General features: G+C 45.0%; 1 protein-coding gene across 1 annotated transcript in view; it reads left to right on the forward strand.

The window, feature by feature from the left end:
• Positions 1-21,142, forward strand: part of LOC147724935 (uncharacterized) — a 1,961,814-nt gene that overhangs the window by 1,381,136 nt on the left and 559,536 nt on the right. The window contains exon 20 of the mRNA XM_086918138.1: positions 11,431-11,550. Within this exon, the coding sequence (XP_086774264.1) occupies positions 11,431-11,550 (120 nt within the window). The remainder of the gene's footprint in view (positions 1-11,430; positions 11,551-21,142) is intronic.

A 21,142-nucleotide genomic window follows, 5' to 3' on the forward strand; every position in this document is an offset into this window, starting at 1 on the left:
GTCAGTGGGGTGCCAAATAACGAGAGCTTACCTATTAAGGGAGCTGTGTCTCCCATGAGGTAAAGGCGCTTTCCAAGCTTAGTAAATTAGGGGTCATTGATGGTCGCAATGGTGGTCTCGAGATCAGCAGTATCTGATGTGAAATTAAAAACGGCAAATAAGGAGAAGGTGGAGCCAAGTGCTTGAAAATTAAAGTGAATTGTTATGTTGCTTACCGGATTGGATGGTTTTGTTATATATATAAGGGCGATCCCCTCGGGCGGTCTCAGCGGTCACGGAGCTGATGCGGGCCAATCTAAATGAGAAAGGCAGGGAATGTTTTATATTCTAACAAGTGATCGAGGGATACATAGCAGTTATGCCGCACTGACCGGGAGTCCAAGGCACATGCAGCGATGTCTTCAAGTCGGTCCACAGCAGGCTCGCAACACCCATTGGGCTCACGGGGATTCAGCCCCCATCTTCTCCCCCCCAATCCCCCCCCCCCATCATGTGTGTCAGCCCGGGCTGAAACAGCTTCGCGGGCTGGCGACCATCTAATTGCAGCCGCACCCGAGTACTTAACAGGTCTTTAAAAGACCCTTTACTTGTAAATGAGGCTTTTGTTGTGTTTTCACTGCTTCTTACAGCCACTCTGCTATGGTTGGAAGTATTAGCCCCCACCCCCCCCCCGAAATATATTTCAGCCCGAAATTTGGCTCTAGTTGCCCGCCGGGTACACAGAAAGGAATACGAGTTGTCACCTGTACAGCAAGTTAAATAATGAATGGGTATAGGAGGATCATGATCATGATCATGTGACTGGCTTGATTATGATCATGTGATTAGCTAGTCGGATTAAGTGCTAATGTGACCACAGCGGCCATCTTAAAGGGGAGCTGGTCCATGATAGCGAGGTGGTTGAATTGGCGCAGGTCTGTTCTCATCGCGCCAGGGATAGCAGGGTATCATAGTGGCAAATGGAGGTGCAAGACAATATTTATCAGGCCATGAAAAAGTGGGAATCACGTTTTTTTTTTTTGTGTGGTAACCGGGGAAATTATGGCGGCGGCCATCTTGTAGTGGTAACTATAGGACAGAACTGAGAAGGAAGTGGAGTAGTGGTATAGCAAGACAGATTGGCAGGCAATTTTTACAACAATGTAACGGTAGTGAAAAAAGTGCTATGGAAAAATAAGGCATAATAAAGTGGAAGACACATTTCAGATGTTATGTTATGTTATAACGTATTTATAGAGCACGCAGCTACTCGAAAAGAGTGTCCCGGCGCTAGCAGAGCACAACGTTAGATGGAAACAAGTGAAGACAGCACCTAAAGAGAGGGAAAAGTATTGCTGGAATAGCCACGTTTTGAGTTGTTTCCTAAAAAGCCAGATATCAGATAGTTCCCTCATTGTGGCAGGAAATTTATTCCATAGGTGAGCAACTTGAACTTGAAAGGAATAAACCACCTTTACAAGAGCGTGCAAATTTGGGCCCACTCATCATATATAGATGGGATGATCTTAGGACTCTGCCAGGCGAGTAGAAGCTCACTCTTCTCCTGATGTAATGAGCACCGGAGCCATGCATAGCTTTAAAATCCACTGTCAGGGCCTTAAACTGAATTCTACGGCGGATAGGGAGCCAATGCAGGTTCCTAAGGTGGGAGGAAATGTGGGCACAAGGGCCCAGCATATGGATGGCTCTAGCTGCAGCATTCTGCACCACCTGGAGTTTACTTAATAGATATTCCGGGAGACCCAGATAAAGGATGTTGGCCTAGTCCAGCCGTGATGTAATAAGAGCCTGGACTACCGTCCTTCTGTGGGCGAGTGACAGAAGAGGTAGACATTTACAAAGTGTTTTCAAAGTTCCATAGCAGATTCCTGCCACTGATTGAACTTGCTTCTTCATGTCCAAGGAATCATCCATTTGTACCCCAAGATTTCGGCTACCCCCACAGATGACTGTGGGGGGCACATATCAGACGGCCACCACTGCCTCTATTCATCTGGATCAGAGGCCCCATAGAGAATCACTTCTGACTTTGCCGAGTTACATTGAAGCTGGTTAAGACTAAACCAGGAAAGACTTTTCTCAGGCAGTCAGTTATTGTTCACCTGTAAAAAAGGAGAAGTTTTTGACAGTGAGAAAATCAATGAGTGTTGTCGGCGTAAGATATAATTGTGGCTCCCGCCTCTTCAGCCAGAGGGGCGAGGGGGGTCATATATAAGTTAAACAATCGAGGACTCCTTGTGGTACCCCAACCTTCATAGGAGGCATACAGGAGGAAAAAGGCAGGTTCCTGCCTTCTGTTCCCCAGAACGGAGGAGAACCATTTCAACACCTTGCCACCCCACTCCGCAGTCAGTCAGTCTCTGAAGGAGTATATCATGGGGCACGGTGTCAAACGCGACTGACAGATCAAACAATATTAAAACCGCTCTTCCGCCTGAGTCAAGAGTCCCTTTGATGGAATCAGAAATTTCGAGGAGAACCATTTCCGTGCTAAAATTAGCATGGAAATCCGATTGGCTCATGTCAAGGAGATTATTCGATTCGATGTATTCAGTAGTGACTTGGTTCACATATTTTTCAATTGTTTTGACGAAAAAAGGCAGAAGTGAGATAGGTCTGTAGTTACAGGCTGATAATGGATCCGCTAAAGGTTTCTTCAGCAGCGGTAAGATTTTAGCCTGCTTAAAGACCGATTCAGCACTCTGTTGCCCTCAATGTTAATAACGTCTGCCACTTTCGCCAAAGTTTTAGCAGGACAGGGGTGTGAGAAGTTGACCTGATATGTGATGTCCACTAGTCTAGTGGGAACCCTGTATTAGTCCAAACAACGCTTATGGTGATTGGTTGTAAGTGAACCTTATAGACCAGCTATCCTAGTGGTAGCATGGACAAAGCAGTCTCAGGCTAAAACTCAAGAGGGCATGTGAAGACAGCTGTTTTACCAATACAATCCCTTGAATACCAAATGAAAGGACACCACACAAGGTATATATCAAAATTAGTATTTACTCTAAACATATACCCTCTCAAATCTTTATGAGGTCAGGGATCTAAGCACAATACAAGATTCTTAAATAGCATATGTTAAGTTGCACAAAATACAGTTCAGTTATGGCCTAGGGGCCACGCAAACCATATACTAAGAAAGTGGCATAAGTACCACGACAGAAATACAGACAAGGCCTAAGGCCTAGAGAATCGCTGGGGCTATTCTATACTACCAGTAGTTAGGAAGTAGGAGGCCCACGTGAGGCGTGTGCAGTGTCTAAACACACACACAGGTTCTCATAGACTTTCAATGGGAACGTAAAAAGTACTAAGTGTTAGGTTTAGGACACTTCCGGTTCAGCTAGGTTCAGCTAGGAGAAAACCCTTCAATACTAGGACACTAGGATAGTCAATACCCAAGGGAGCACCCAGGGAAGCCGGGTGCATATGTGCCAAATCGTGTCGGGTTTCCTCGCTGTTTCCAATGGAGAGCTGCAAAGAAGTGCTGCAGGCGACTAGGAGAGAAGTGTCCAGATGGATCCAAGGGTGGATCGGAGCTGTGAAGAACCTGAAAGCAGAGGGGACAGAGTCTGGGTCACTAGCCAGTGACCAGGATGGAACCAGGACAGAACCAGATGATGTTGAGTGCTTCAGGTGAAGATGTTGAAGATTGTCTCTGCAGCCATGAGGTCCAGGAGGTGTTGACGATGACCAGGAGCTGGATTCAAGCTGTCCTACGAAGGATCTGGATGTCTGCGGCGTCAGTATCCCAATTGGACCCAACAAGCCTTGACAAACGCAGCCCACGCAGGAAGAGAAGATTCGCTTCAAGTCAGACCAGCAAGGTCTGGGCTGCCTCTCTTTTTCAGGGAAGCTGGAGCAAGACTGGAGCAACTAGGCAAGCAAAGAAAATTCAAGTTGGCATCGTCAGAGGGCTCACAAGCCAACGGGCTAGCAACCGGGATGACACGTTGAGCAGGAAAATGCAAAAGGGCCCCACGCAGAACTCGTGGAGTGTGGAGGGCTGATCTTCGGTGCAGATGATGCTCGGGTCTGGGGTATCTCAGTCCCCAATGCACAACTTGGAGGAGGCCTCAGGAGCTGCGCTGTTAGCAAGTAGCCAGATGGCCAGGATGTCCGGTCCCGTGTCACTCGCGTCCACCACGGGTCTCAGCTTTGCTGTGGATGTGGGTCGAGGTCGGAGAAGTCTGGGAGTCCAGTTCCTGTGAAGCAGAGTTGTCGGGATCCTTCAGGAGTGGAGGCAAAGCAAACCGGAAGCTTACTTGGTGGTGCCGGTTTGCATAGGGTGGTCACTCCTTGACCACAAGGGAGATTCTTCAGTCTTCTATCGTGTAGAACGTCGAAGGTCCAGGAGTACAGCAACAAAGTTTCTTCCAGGGGTAATCTAAAGTCTCTAGACTCAGCTCCTACCTATATACTGATTTAGGGGGCTGGATTACCTACTAGGTCCCTCCTATGGGTGGGACCAGGGAAGGGAGTGGTTACACCCCTTTACCTTTGTCCAGTTTCGCGCCAGAGCTGGGGCTGGAGTGCCCCAGCAACTGGTTTGAACCGGGTTATTCATGGGACACCTTGTGTGCCCCAGGCAGTGTCTCGTTTCATTCAACCCACCCTGCCCCAATACACTAAGGCCTGTCTTGGCAGGTGCTCGCAACTCTCAGGGCAGGAAATCTATTGTCCAGGCCTCCCTCGCTGGAAGGGCTCCCAGCTGCAGGAGGTCAGACTCGTGTCTGTGGCAGCAGCATCCATTTTGTGATGCTGAGGCTTCGTTTAACTTTAACTGGGCAAAGCTAAGAGTACATGTCTTCTCCATCTAGAAGGGTGGAATGCTACCCCCGTTGCCAGAACTGGCAAAGGGTAGTATTCCAAAGCGAATGACACCTTACACGACATGTTTCGATAAAGCCAAACCAAAGTTAGCAATAACCGTGAGGATTATAATGCACTTAAAAGTATATGGTATGGCGTTATCATAGAACAGCTATAAGGACAAGGTTCTGCAAGCTGCAGATAGGCTCAGCTCATGCTAGAGCACCACCTCACACAATACCAACCACTCTGCCTTCAGGATTGTCAAGGCCTGCCATAGGAGTGACTTATATGTATATATGCGTCTATATGTAAAGGCAGGTATAGGGATACTATACCTAAGCAAGGGGTGATTACACGACCTTGCCCCAGCTGAGTGATGAGCCAGTTGTGTCAATGTGGAAGGCCAGCCAGGGGTGGCATAATACATGCTGCAGCCCCTGGTAGGCCTTGGGTGCACCTATGCCCTGGGTACCTAAAGTACACTGTACCGGGACTCATAGGGTGACCCAATATCCAATCAGGCATGTACCTAAAGTACATGGTATCAATTTAGAGAGAGAACAGCTGGGCTGTGGGTCTGATTAGCAGGCCCACAGCCACACTAGAGTTAAAAAATCAGAGTATCAGAGCAAAAAATGGGGGTGACCATAGGAAGCGGACCCTACTCTCCTACAAGGGGTCTGATGGGGAGCCCGTTTTTAAACTTTTCATAAATCGAGAGGGATTGTTCCAAGGTGATCGGAGGGAACTGAAGAAAGGAGGTGTTACATAATGGATTGGCACCCAAGAATTGAGGATTAGTCAATATACTGGAGGGAAGGTTTAAAAGAGTTTGCATATCAGCTATTTTTTTATAAAAATACGAAGCTAACTGGTGTGTCCAGCCTTCAGATGCTTCACCTTTGGAAGTGATTGCTGTGGGCGATGTTTTACAATTTTAAAGATTTCTTTAGCCTTATTGGCCGATTCCTCAATCTGTGCAGCAAAGAACAATTTTTTTTTCCAGGATTTTATGATGGTACAATTTTAGTTCTTTTTTATATAATATTTTGCTATCGTAACTGAAATTTCTCCTCCACGCCCTTTACAGCCATTTACAGGCGCTTTTACATTTGCGCAAATTTCCGTTGAACCAGGGGGCAGATCGGTTTGCCGTCCTTTGAGGACGTAGGGACTCCGGCGCCAGGAGCTCTGCGCCTTGCTTTATCCAATTTATCCAAATTAACTGCGTCCACCTCTAACTCATTACTTCTGGAGAGGGGTTGCGCTGACAACACAGTGTTCAGTGTTTCGGGGAGTATTTTGTGTAAGGGTCTTGATTTGAAAGGGGGTGATTTTTAAAATTATGTCCTACCTTCCTGATTTTGGCAATTTTCAAAACTATTCAAAAATGATCAGTTCCGACAAGAGGAACTGGCTCTTTGGTATGGACAGGAATGTTTGAAAAGACTTGGTCCAATATGTGACCCTTCTCATGTGTAGGACTAGTTATGAGGGGTAACATATTCAAAGACGCTAAAGCCTCGTAAAGTGTCGAGCCGGGCTCTCAGGCATGTCCATGTGGACATTAAAATCTCCTAAGGCTAGGAAATTATTAAATCTGAGGGCAAGTGGTGCCAACACATCAATCAGTCCCCTTAAAAAAGGTCCTGGATATCCCGAGGTCTATAGATAAGGGCGCCTGCCAATGATTGGTGGGCTGTGTACAAACAAATTGCCAACTTCACCTTACTTGACACCTCCCAATTGAGGAAAACAAACCAGTATTACTATATGGTCTGTTTGGTATATTTACTTAATACCTTTTTGCTTTTTATTTCATTATATTCAAAAAAGTTTAGGTACAAAAAAGACACTTAAATACATTCAACAATTCCAACATAAATTTTCAAAGCAAATTACATTCCACATTGCATATATAAACACCACATGAATTACATTACATATATAGACACCATATTCATTTGGATCAACAATTAGACTCACATAAATGATATCTAACTAAATAAAGGACAAAGTGAACATTTAGATACTATTATTCAACAAGTAGCAATTTAGTGCATGTTAAATTTGTCAAAGTCATTAAATGTACTGCAAATTAATGCATTCCTGATTCAAAAGCGGACGTGTTTCGAACCCACTCCTGTCACTTTATGGGTTCTCATCAGGGCTCTGTCTCTTTTATTTATCAACAGGATATATGTAAAAAGAAAAAATGAGATTCTATTTTAGTATTTGGATAGAATTCTTTTCAAACACCTATCTACCATTCGCGGAATGACGAAACCAGTACCTGAATCGTTGCTGGTCGTATGCTCTAGTATTCACTTTCTAGATCGTGCGTTTCTTTATCTATAATGTAAAGTATCATTATCAGGATTTTTATTTTCTTTGAGAGCTCGGGAGTTCGTATGCAAAAGCATTGCTACACAGACTACCTTTTACGATCTTTGTCTTCGTGTTTGCACCCTTATCGATTTTTTCGTAATATTTACGATTACTATGAAGAAATGGAAACATTTAATTTAATATAAGTTTTTCCATTAATTTGGTTTGTCTGCTAGTTCCATACCTCTTTTTGCTTCAGCGCCTTCATGCGCGGGGTGCTGCACGTCTTGGATTTATTTCATACAATGGAAGGAGTGGTCCTAGTGTTCCTACAAATTATTCAAAGACAAACGGGGGAAAGTTCTATCACCCGTGTGAACTCATTTTATATAAGTGTTTCCTCGTTGCTTCTAAATCGGTTAGGCATACCTGCTTTCTTTAGATGCGCGGTCCCGCGCTGTATTTAAAAAACATCTGGTTTAACTTGGCAATTACAGTGTTCCCCTCCATCGCTGGTCTCCTGTGATTACACGGAAACACAAATTAAGTGTCTGATGCATGTAACTTAGTATCTATTCGCATAAGTGTATCGCGCATCTTACCTCTTTGTTGTGTATGCAGAGTATAAATCTGCTGTGTCCATTGATCTCGCGGCCATCTTGTAACGTGTTATTTATATGCATGCCTACAATGGATGGGGACCATCTTGGAACGGACTAGTTTCCAAGTTTGATGGGGGCCATCTTGGAACAGACTAATTTCCAAGTTTGCTAGTGTGTTATAGTACCCACTTTTTATTATTCAGTATTCCAGTAATACCCCATACTTTTCAATGTACATATGGCAGTCTACAGAAGTTGATTTATCAGATTAGTTCGGGGGTCAGTCATTCATTATAATCGCGAAACCTCAGACAATGTATTCAGCCCGGTTAAAGCGCTGTTAAATTTCAAAATCCGATAGGCTTCTTTATGCAGAAGTAGCTTTTCTGAGTCAGTGGGGCATTTTAACTGATTTACAGTGTACAAGACCGACCATTTAAAATCTGTCTCCCCATGCTGCTTATCAATAAAGTGTTCAACCATAGGGGCTGATATCACCTTGTTTTTAATGCGTGACCTGTGCTGTGTTATTCTCACATTTATTTGTTGATTAGTCTTCCCTATGTAAATTTTTGGACAGGGACATGTGACTACGTACACAACATTTTTTGTTCGACAATTGGAAAAACCATCATGTTTCCATTTGATGTTATTATGTTCGAATTCCTTTCCCTCGATCGTGTTAGCACAGGACACGCAATTTCCACACTTGTGGTGCCCTGCAATAGGTTTCAAACCGCATTTAGATAAAAGGTCGCTTTTAGGTTTAGCTAAAGCGAATTCAGCACGAACGTGTGAATGCCTGTTGGAAGTTAAAGAAAAACGAGAACTGAATCGACTAGTCTGTGTGACTACGTTTGGTCCCGACACCCATAAGATCAGACAAATGGCTTTTAAAAATTGGCATCTCCTAGAGAACTTGGAATGCCCCTTCCCTCGCCCATTGTTTGCATATAAAAAAAACAGAAGTATTGGCCAAACTGTAGTTCGTGCTGAAATCGCTTTAGCTAAACCTATGGATTCAAACAAGCCGGGCTGAAGACGGCTGGAATGCCAGAAACCGGTCCTCGGAAGCTTGTTTCCGGTCCAGGGAAGACATGGCTTGGCAGTTCGGGCTGGACTGTTCCCATGAGGCACAGGGTCAGACTGATTTGCATATAGCCATGTCTGAACTGGTGTGGCAGAGTGGGCTAAAGAATGGTGATGGATTAAACCCAGATCTTTTGACTGGGTGTGAGTGTTTGATTGATTCAGATGCTCCGTCCATCACCACCCCCTTTTGTACTGCTTTTGGCCGCCATAAGTGTGGCAGGGTATGCTCAGACGTGAGTTCCTTGCTCACTTTGCCACTGGATTCAAGCAAGCCGGGCTGAAGACGGCTGGAATGCCAGAAACCGGTCCTCGGAAGCTTGTTTCCGGTCCAGGGAAGACATGGCTTGGCAATTCGGGCTGGACTGTTCCCATGAGGCACAGGATCAGACTGATTTGCATATAGCCATGTCTGAACTGGGGTGGCAGAGATTGATTAAACCCAGATCTTTTGACTGGGTGTGAGTGTTTGATTGATTCAGATGCTCCGTCCATCACCACCCCCTTTTGTACCATTAAAACTGAGGGCAGCAGACCAGACCCTCAAAAGCAGTGGTGTAACAATAGCCCCCGCGGCACAGAGGACCTCTTGAGAGGGCCACCTTTGGCACTGTCCACAGACAGTGGGCATCTGACATGAGGGCTCCTGTCTGGGTCTGGAGGGTGGGGGCCCCTTCATGTACTTTGCAGGAGGAGGGCTCAAGTTTCGTTACACCACTGCTGAATAGTGTTCCCATCCCTACTGGCCACCATTTGAAACTAACTCAGTTTGTGATCCACAGATCTTGGATGATTTAGATGGAATTGCTTTAGCTAATGTCTTATGTCAAAACTGAAAATAAACACTCAAATCCCCCCAGGTCTTGATTTGGGAGAAGACAGGCAATTTAAATTCCTCTGTGGAGGATACTTGATCATATTAAATGGGAGACATACATTACAACGCAGTCATTACAACGCACTACCTTTACAATGTAGCTGTTAAAACATGCCTGCCTTTACATCGCATGCCATTACAACACAGCCATTACACCCCATTTCACTACAACTCATGCCATTACAAAGCATACCATCACAGCGCATGCCATTACAATGCATTATAAGGTAAGTAATGGAGATTTTTTAAGTTTTAGGGTGGGTATGGGTTTTAGGGGACATGTGGATAGTCATTTTTAACCCTACACTATGCAACACTTACCCTACTGTTGCACTCACTGGAGTGGGAATTGTAATTTTTACCCCTACAGTATCCAACACTTACCCTACTGTTGCCCTAAAAGTACTATGCGTTGTAATGGTATGCATTGTAATGGAATGTGTTGTAAATGTAGTTTCTAAAAATGCGTTGTAATGGCATGTGTTGTATATTCATGCGTTGTAATGGTATCTGTGATGTAAAAACCAAGTTGTAAAAGCATGCGTTGTAAATATTTGCGTTGTAATGTCATATATTCATGTTAACTGTTTTTGGCAAGTCCTATGTTGGCCCTCACTGATACGTCCAGTTATGTTGGAGAAAGGATCCTGTTGGTATACTGCTTCAACGTCCTAGCTCTTTATCCTGTCAGGATCCCTATGCAGTCTGACTTTCTGATCTCATCTGCCACGTGTATAAAGGTTTCAAAATGCTGTTCTAAGGCTACCAGCAAACGTATATTTTTTAGGGACTGTATAGGCCAAAATATGTGAGAGATCAAAACAGACTGTTCTCATTTCAGAACTGATCTAAAACCTTTTCCTTTATCATCTAAACCTCAAAAGTCTCTATAATATTCATGTAATGGTTTGTGTAAAGAAAGATAGATATAGAGATAGAGAGAGATATATAGAGAGATATAGATATAGATATAGATATAGAGATAGAGAGAGATAGATAGAATCATAATCTATATATTTTATTTAAAGATTTTATAAAGCACGTACAACATTCTAAAGTATCAATCAGAATGTTTTATGTAGAATAACATAATAGGTAATATAAATATTATAACAGCTTAAAGATGTAAAGTTATTGTTTTAGGTACACACCTTAATTTGAGCCGGTGGTTGCAGGTAAGGCCCATGGAACTTATTTTTGGTGATCATACACAAAGCGGAAAGAAGGAGGAAGGGACAGACTGAAAAAAGTAAGAAAGGGAGAAATTAAGAACCTGGAAGAGTGAGATAAATTGGCAGGGAGTGTCTGATAGTGGATTAAAGAGGCATGAGGTGGAATCAAGACCATACAACTTGCTATTCAGCACTCCCACATTCAGTAGTGTTGCTGCAGGCTCTTGAGCCAAACTGTAAATTTTGGACCCAAGCTATTTATTTTTTAACAAAATAAGCCATGCAGGTAAATAACGTGTTTCTTTGGTACACATTACCTAATACAAAAACCTGCGTAGGCATGTGACATTATAAATGATGTATCTGATGAGATGAGGGCTTCCCTCTGCACAGTGAGTGGAGTAGAGCACTCAAAACAGCTGACCTGGTTGAAGTAATTATTGTGTGGTGATATTTGGTGTGACTCGCAAGCTACAATAAACATAATCCTACTACATTGTAATGTATTAGTAATCTATGCTGCCTTTCCTCTCCATTATAGTGAATATGTAGCCGACATTCTTTCCAGACTGCAGGAAGAGGACATAATGACTCAGGAGGAAGTTCCGCCAATTCGTAACCTCTGGTCACTACCACTGAACGATCGATGGAGACTGTACAGGTAATTTACACCGTCTCCCTCGTCTCTCTTGTGTTTGGGCCAGTGGACCTCTGGTACTTCCTTGTAACTCTCTGCTCAAGAGATTTGTTAATTTGATTTTTCTATGTATGGGAAGCAGGGCTTTAAATTGGTGGGCACACTTAGGTACTGAGTACCTGCATTTCTTGTATTTGAAAAGGTGCATACCTAACATCAGTAAGGGGGACATGCATCAAAGTAAGGAATTGCGATTCCTTAATAGCGATTATTAAGGAATCACTATTAAGGAATCGCAATTCCTTATGCATGTAGAATCGCTAAAAAAATTGCTATTTCCTAATAGCAAAATGCAAATTGTGATTCGCTATTAGGGAATGGCCCCCTATTCATTCCTATAGGCCTAGAGGCTCATAGGAACGAATTGGATTGCATTCGCAATTTTGTAGTACCAAATATGTACTCGCAAATTGTGCATTCAATTTCAAGGGTGCAAGGGGGCCAAAAGGTTACCCTGATGCACCCGCAAAAAAAGGTAGGTATGCACATGTGTTGCATACACATGCACGAAGGGCATTCTTATGCACCATATTGCACTTTGAAAAATGCATTTTTTTGCATTTTTCATAGGAATTGCAAATTACCATCAACTTAAAGTTGATGGTAATTTGCAATTCCAAATTGTGAAAACGCATTCTGTGAAAGCATCATGCATCTCATTTCGGAAATCGCAATTTACCATTCCCTAACTGCTTTCACAAACTAGGTCATAGCAAAATTTGCGATTACCTATTTTGCTAATTGCTTTTACGTTGAGGCATCCCAAATGGCAAAATACCTGTCGCAAAGGGGCTGATTCTGCGAATCGACCCGTTGACGACCGGTATTTTGCTTGATGCATGTGCCCCTAAGAGTGCAGTACTTTTAACAGGAGAGTACTACTCAGATCCTCTCCAACAGTGAGTATGAGCACTTTCATATTTCCATTTGAGGCAGTGATGGGAAGAGAGCAACACTATGCTCCCCAGCAGTGATGTTATTTAGGAAGGCTCTTGTACCTGATGTCACATCTGTGAAAAACAAAATGACCTCCAAGGAAAGTTATTGCATCTTTCAGCCCTAGCTGGCTGATTGTCACCAACTTGAGTTTATCATCACTGCACAAGAAACATGCCCTAGAAATGTTAATGAAGTGATGTACCTCATGGGAATCATAACTATCCTTGGCAGATATCACTCGTATACTTATAGACTCAAGAAATCCCTGCTACGGGCCCAGCACCCCTACTCCTAGGGACTGCAATCCATCAGCTCCAACTTTCGCACCCATCCTGAATGCCTCCACCTGTACTGTGACCCCCCAAGACTCTTAGAAACACGCTACATTCCTCCCATCGCTGAAGAAACCCTCTGCGGACACTTCAACACTCACCAACTACAGCCCAATCTCCCTGCTACCATTCCAGAGTCTTAGAGACAATCATCAACCGACACCTTACCTAATACTGCAAAAACCACCACTTCCCTGACATCACTCAGTCCGGCTTCAGACCCAACCACAGCACAGACACTGCTGTCATTTCCGTCACTGATGGCATCCTCACAACTCTGGACACTTCTTGGACTTTCTGCCGCATTTGACCCACTCTCCCACGCCATCCTTATCGAACTCCTACACAACATTGGAATCCAAGGACCCGCACTTCTTTGGATCTGCTCCATCCACACTGGAAGGACCCAATAAGTCAGCCCAACACCATACACCAGGACACCCATGACCTCATCTGCGGAGTTCCTCAAAGAACCTCCCTTAGCCCAACCCCCTTCAATGCATATATGTTCCCTCTAACCAGCATCATCCACTCTCATGATATCAACATATTCTCCTATGCCAACAACACACAACTCATTCTCTCCCTCACGGACAAGAAACCCAGTACCCGGATCAAGTTCAATGCCTGAATGACAGAAATCTCAATGCCTGAATGACAGAAATCTACTGGATAAAGACCAGTTGTCTGAAGATGAACACTGACTAGAATAAAATAGCAATATTTGGGAAGAGCACTTTACCGTTGGACTCAGCCTGGTAACCATCAGAGCTAGGACTGACACGCCCTCCCACCACCCATGCCAAGAACCTTGGTATCATCATTGACAGTAAACTCAACATGACTGCCCAAGCCAATACCATCACCACATCATGCTTCCACACTCTGAAGATGCTGAGGAAGATTGATTAATGGCTAAGAATAAGCACCCGGAAAACCTGCATGCATGCCCTTGTCACAAGCAGGCTGGACTACAGGAGCACGCTCTATGCCGGGATTAAAAACTCACCAGAAGGCACAATGCCACCGTCACATCACACTGCACTTGAAGGAGCGCCACTGGCTCACCATGCACAAACAAGCACAATTCAAACTTTTCACACACACTTTCAAGGCCACACTTTCAAGGCACTACATAACATTGACCCAGCATACATCAACAATCATATCTGCCCTACACCTACGCTTGTCCCGTTTCCTGCCCGCACACCAAAACACCAGACCTGGATCTCCTGCATGAATCCTAATGAGTAGAATGACCTGCCACATCACATTAGAGCCTCCTCCTCAATTCTTGAGTTCCGCAAGAAGCTGCAGACCTAGTTTTTTCAGTAGTACCACCAGGGCTTAGGCTTGGCTATGCTAACACCTGCTTAGCGCCAGACATGGCCATATGCAGTCACAGATCTGGGTTTAATCCATCGTTATTTTGCTCACCAAGCCACCCCAGTTCAGACATGGCCATATGCACATCAGTCTTGACCCTGTGCCTCATGGGAACAGTCCAGCCCGAACTGCCAAGCCGTGTCTTCCCTGGACCGGAATCAAGCATCCAAGGACCGGTTTCTGGCTATCAGCCGTCTTCAGCCAGGATAGCTTGACTTCAGTGGCTTAGTGAGCAAGGGACCCACGTCTGGGCATACCCTTCCCACATAGGGTGAACAGTAAAACAAACAAGATGATGGACGGAATGTTGCACAATGGCAAAACATTAACCCCCAGTCACAGATCTGGGTTTAATCCATCGTTATTTTGCTCACCAATCCACCCCAGTTCAGACATGGCCATATGCAAATCAGTCTTGACCCTGTGCCTCATGGGAACAGTCCAGCCCGAACTGCCAAGCCATGTCTTCCCTGGACCGGAATCAAGCATCCTAGGACCGGTTTCTGGCTATCAGCCGTCTTCAGCCAGGATAGCTTGACTTCTGTGGCTTAGTGAGCAAGGGACCCACGTCTGGGCATACCCTTCCCACATAGGGTGAACAGCAAAACAAACAAGATGATGGACGGAATGTTGCACAATGGCAAAACATTCACCCCCAGTCACAGATCTGGGTTTAATCCATCGATATTTTGCTCACCAAGCTACCCCAGTTCAGACATGGCCATATGCAAATCAGTCTTGACCCTGAGCCTCATGGGAACAGTCCAGCCCGAACTGCCAAGCCATGTCTTCCCTGGACCAGAATCAAGCATCCTAGGACCGGTTTCTGGCTATCAGCCGTCTTCAGCCAGGATAGCTTGACTCCAGTGGCTTAGTGAGCACAGGACCCACGTCTGGGCATACCCTTCCCACATAGGGTGAACAGCAAAACAGACAAGATGATGGACGGAATGTTGCACAATGGCAAAACATTCACCCCCAGTCACAGATCTGGGTTTAATCCATCGTTATTTTGCTCACCAAGCCACCTCAGTTCAGACATGGCCATATGCAAATCAGTCTTGACCCTGTGCCTCATGGGAACAGTCCAGCCCGAACTGCCAAGCCATGTCTTCCCTGGACCAGAATCAAGCATCCTAGGACCGGTTTCTGGCTATCAGCCGTCTTCAGCCAGGATATCTTGACTTCAGTGGCTTAGTGAGCAAGGGACCTACATCTGGGCATACCCTTCCCACATAGGGTGAACAGCAAAAAAAACAAGGTAATGGACGGAATGTTGCACAATGGCAAAAAATTCACCCCCAGTCACAGATCTGGGTTTAATCCATCATTATTTTGCTCACCAAGCCACCCCAGTTCAAAAATGGCGATATGCAAATCAGTCTTGACCCTGTGCCTCATGGGAACAGTCCAGCCCGAACTGCCAAGCCATGTCTTCCCTGGACAGGAATCAAGCATCCTAGGACCGGTTTCTGGCTATCAGCCGTCTTCAGCCAGGATAGCTTGACCCCAGTGGCTTAGTGAGCATGGCACCCACGTCTGGGCATACCCTTCCCACATAGGGTGAACAGCAAAACAAACAAGATGATGGACGAATGTTGCACAATGGCTAAACATTCACCCCCAGTCACAGATCTGGGTTTAATCCATCGTTATTTTGCTCACCAAACCACCCCAGTTCAGACATGGCCATATTCAAATCAGTCTTGACCCTGTGCCTCATGGGAACAGTCCAGCCCGAACTGCCAAGCCATGTCTTCCCTGGACCGGAATCAAGCGTCCTAGGACCAGTTTCTGGCTATTAGCTGTCTTCAGCCAGGATAATGTGACTTCCGTGGCTTAGTGAGCAAGGGACCCATGTCTGGGCATACCCTTCCCACATAGGGTGAACAGCAAAACAAACAAGATGATGGACGGAATGTTGCACAATGGCAAAACATTCACCCCCAGTCACAGATCTGGGTTTAATCCATTGTCATTTTGCTCACCAAGCCACCCCAGTTCAGATATGGCCATATGCACATCAGTCTTGACCCTGTGCCTCATGGGTACAGTCCAGCCTGAACTGCCAAGCCATGTCTTCCCTGGACCATAATCAAGCATCCTAGGACCGGTTTCTGGCTATCAGCCGTCTTCAGCCAGGATAGCTTGACTTCAGTGGCTTAGTGAGCAAGGGACCCACGTCTGGGCATACCCTTCCCACATAGGGTGAACAGCAAAACAAACAAGATGATGGACGGAATGTTGCACAATGGCAAAACATTCACCCCCAGTCACAGATCTAGGTTTAATCCATCGTTATTTTGCTCACCAAGACTCCCCAGTTCAGATATGGCCATATGCAAATCAGTCTTGACCCTGTGCCTCATGGGAACAGTCCAGCCCGAACTGCCAAGCCATGTCTTCCCTGGTCCGGAGTCAAGCATCCTAGGACCGGTTTCTGCCTATCAGCCGTCTTCAGCCAGGATAGCTTGACTTCAGTGGCTTAGTGAGCAAGGGACCCACGTCTGGGCATACCCTTCCCACATAGGTTTAACAGCAAAACAAACAAGATGATGGAGGGGATGTTGCTCAATGGCAAAACATTCACCCCCAGTCACAGATCTGGGTTTAATCCATCGTTATTTTGCTCACCAAGCCACCCCAGTTCAGACATGGCCATATGCAAATCAGTCTTGACCCTGTGCCTCATGGGAAGAGTCCAGCCCGAACTGCCTAGCCATGTCTTTCCGGGACCGGAATCAAGCATCCTAGGACCGGATTCTGGCTATCAGCCGTTTTCAGCCATGATAGCTTGACTTCAGTGGCTTAGTGAGCAAGGGACCCACGTCTGGGCATACCCTTCCCACATAGGGTGAACAGCAAAACAAAAAAGATAATGGACGGAATGTTGCACAAAGGCAAAACATTCACCCCCAGTCACAGATCTGGGTTTAATCCATCGTTATTTTGCTCATCAAGCCACCCCAGTTCAGATATGGCCATATGCATATCAGTCTTGACCCTGTGCCTCATGGGAACAGTCCAGCCCGATCTGCCAAGCCATGTCTTCCCTGGACCTGAATCAAGCATCCTAGGACTGGTTTCTGGCTATCAGCCGTCTTTAGCCAAGATAGCTTGACTTCAGTGGCTTAGTGAGCAAGGGACCCACGTCTGGGCATACCCTTCCCACTTAGGGTGAACAGCAAATCAAACCAGATTATGGACGGAATGTTGCACAATGGCAAAACATTCACCCCCAGTGACAGATCTGGGTTTAATCCATCGTTATGTTGCTCACCAAGCCACCCCAGTTCAGACATGGCCTTATGCAAATCAGTCTTGACCCTTTGCCTCATGGGAACAGTCCAGCCTGAACTCCCAAGCCATGTCTTCCCTGGACCGGAATCAAGCATCCTAGGACCGGTTTCTGGCTATCAGCCGTCTTCAGCCAGGATAGCTTGACTTCAGTGGCTTAGTGAGCAAGAGACCCACGTCTGGGCATACCCTTCCCACATAGTGATGCATTCTAATATAGGATACTGATCGATAATGTGACCTTATGCCCCTATACGGCTATAAATCCATTTATTCCCTATATTGGCATAACCGTTCAAGTGCAATATTCAGAAACTCATCTCTGGCCTCACACGAACAGAGCCACATTGCAGAATAGTTTTCTCTGCCACTTCCTTTGCAACCAATTAGTGCAATGACATAGCAGAAGTCACTATCTGAGATTCCTAGATTAACACTCTGAGTTCTTCAACAAGATAAAAACTCAGCAACCTGGGAAATCCCCCTTGCTGTATTTTGATTAGTAATAGAACTCTAATGAGCAACTGATAGGCGATCACTTCCTAGTGACATCCTTATTGACGTCTTATGTCCAGCATCTTACGTCAAACAAGGCACCTTTCAGGTATAAATATTACCAACGTTGCCTTAAGCAAACGCTAGCTGCCTCAATGTCATCGCCGTTGTTAGCTGTGGTTCGCTGAAACTGATGCTGCCAGCTATCTCGCTGCTACTGAAGAAGCTGTCATGCGGATGATACCATAGCTGCTATCGCTACTGCTATCGCTGCTAACTAGCGAATGATGGTGTGGTGAACTTAGGAGCTGAACAGCCGTCCCCTGCAAGAGCCCAGCAGATGCAAGCTGCCCGCGGACGCTGCCCCTCCTCCTCCTCCTCGACGCGCTGAGAGAGAGACGCTGTCTTTCTCCTGCAGAGAAATCCAGCTCCGGCGTTTCCAAGCCACTCTTGCGAGAAGCTGGGATATCGAGTTCCCTGAAGGAGATACCAGACCTCCATCATTCTATTCCAGAGGTATGGTGTTGACTAAACCCTTAGAGAGAATTCTTGAACCAAACCTTGGCAAAACCAACTTAAACTAAAGCTACTTACTTACTCCCCTCCCAAGTATTAGGCTTAGGTCAGGTACACTGGGGTAGGCGTAGTTAGAAGCACCAGTTGAGTATGTTAGCCTAATGTATATATGAATGTATATATGTTTTATTCATTTTAAACCATTGTATGGCTAAGAAACCATATCAATGCTTTTACAGTATTATTTCGCAATCCTTATCTTACTGTACGTACTTTTTATAATAACAAGTCTTGCAATTGTGGCAATTCATTTCTCTTGTACGTGAAGAAAGACTGTTCAATAAATGTTACCCTTTATTGACAAACGCCCGTCTCTCTATTCTCTACATATTGTGAAAGTAATCTGCACCAACCTGACTGAGTAAAATAACTGTCTATTGTTTCACACGACTCTAGAGATTGACTCTTATCTGAGGAGCAAAGTTGTCATGTTGCACGGTTGTTGGAAAACTGAATCCCTTCTTGTCTGTACCAGGGAAGCTGATCACTTCCTATTCAGAGAAGAAAGTTTCCAGTGACCTCTGAGCTAGTTGGTAACAAACCCAATTAAGTTTAGCATAGTCAGTAGAGGCCTGGAAGATCCGCACTTCTACGTCGATACTACTGTTTATGTTATTCCAATGCGCAGGGCCTATTGGGAAAATAGGAACTACACTACATGGCGCCCAAACATTTGGTAAGGCGATAAACTAACGCAAGACGTTAGAGTAACTCAGTCATGCATATTTCACACAGACCCCTTTCTCCCGTAAATACTCCAATAGACGTCTGGAGTGGGTGAAAGGTTAAAATCCGCCCGAACTCAGTAGGAAGAGATTCCTATGTAAAGCTCTGGTTTATTCAACGTTGAAGGATACAGTGTTCCAAAATATTGTGCACCTAATCTTTGTCTCCTTGGAGACCAACTCTGCAAAACCTGCATTTATAGAATGTCAGAAGAAAACAACCGAACTGATGCCGCAGTAAATGCGACTCAGCAGGGTCCCAACGGGACTACTGAACCGGGTGCAATAATCATCCCGGCAGATTTAAGAAAATCTATAACGTTAAAACTTATAGAAAACGGACTGACACCACAAGGTGGTACAGTAGTCTTCGTGATAGAGGCAATCGAATATCGGCAGACAGAGGTATTCTATTCATGGATAAACTTTCCAGCGGCAAACGCTAGAACAAAAGAGTTTCACTATTACAAAATAGAGAAACCACCGGAAGAGTACGCTCCTTTCGAGGAGACTGAAATCCCACTAAAATTCCAAGAGCACCTGCTCTGGTTTAATGGCGCCCTAAAACATAATGATCACATAACCAGGCTCGGTCCACTAGGTAGACCAGGAGCAACGTGGCCGGTTCTAGCCAGCTACACACCACACCCGGACATTGCAAAAATGTCTAGAGAAGAGCTGTTAGTACAGCTAAAAACATTAATTAAAATACATAGGCAATTAGTCCAATATGTAATGCGGACTGCAACGGTCCAACCAGCTGTTAATGTACCACAGCTGACCCCTCATCAGGGGAACACTAATAAAATTACACCACAGAACATACAGTCATGTCTTGGTAAAACACCCCTAAAACGGGAACAAATTCCTTTCTGGTTAGCACAGAAAATCACTCAAATAGAGGCAGTATTTCTGGATACTACCCCTATTGAGAAACACAGAATCTTGACCATCTGCCTTCCTATGGGAATCGCACCACACGTGGAGGACTGTGACACTTGGGGTACAGTCTTTGCTTCCATTTACACAAAAACACATGGTGTTCCGTCTATGGCGGTAATACCATAAGTGCTAAAACAGATTCAGAATGAATACGGTCCAGAGCCCGCTTTAACTCTTGGTATGAAATTACTGAAAGACTTCAAGCAAGTCTCGGCTATATTATTAGCCAACATAAAGGGAGAAGCAGCATCTGTGGCGATTCGCCAGAAGTTGAGGGAAACAGATATAACAGATCAACCAATTGAGCTTGCCAGAATCATAGAAAAATGCTATGAAGAATTAGGTAGAGACAGCTTGGGTGGGAAACCAGTAAAGCCCCAACTGCTCGAAAATCCTGAAAAATTATTTATTAAAAATAATTCAAACACTCCTAAAAAGAGCTGGGATGGAAATAAACAATCCACTACCAAGGAAAAAGTTTTCCAGTCCAGAGGAAGGTCTCCTCGACGGAGGGAAAGAACTCCGACTCGAGAACACCAGTCTCCCCAGAGGGAGCCCTCTGAGAAAAGATATAACCTTAGAAATAGGGATAATTTAAAGAAGCCTGATAGATATCAAAGTATTGATACACGTCCCTCTCGATCTTTTTCGCAGAAATCGTAAAGAAGAGGTTGGTCAGACCCAGGAGAGCACACCAAGTCCAAAGACAAGGAACCTGCTCAGAGTAAAAAATCTCAATTTCCGAAAAAGAAGGTAGCCAGTATTAGAGTAATCAACCATGCCGAGAATACTGAGGACACAGTTGAAAAACGGGGAGTGGGCACAGACAATGTTAGACAGTACAGCAGAAATCAGTATAGCCCG

The sequence above is a fragment of the Lissotriton vulgaris genome, chromosome 4_1 (genome assembly GCF_964263255.1).
Source record: "Lissotriton vulgaris chromosome 4_1, aLisVul1.2, whole genome shotgun sequence".
NCBI lineage: Eukaryota > Metazoa > Chordata > Amphibia > Caudata > Salamandridae > Lissotriton > Lissotriton vulgaris.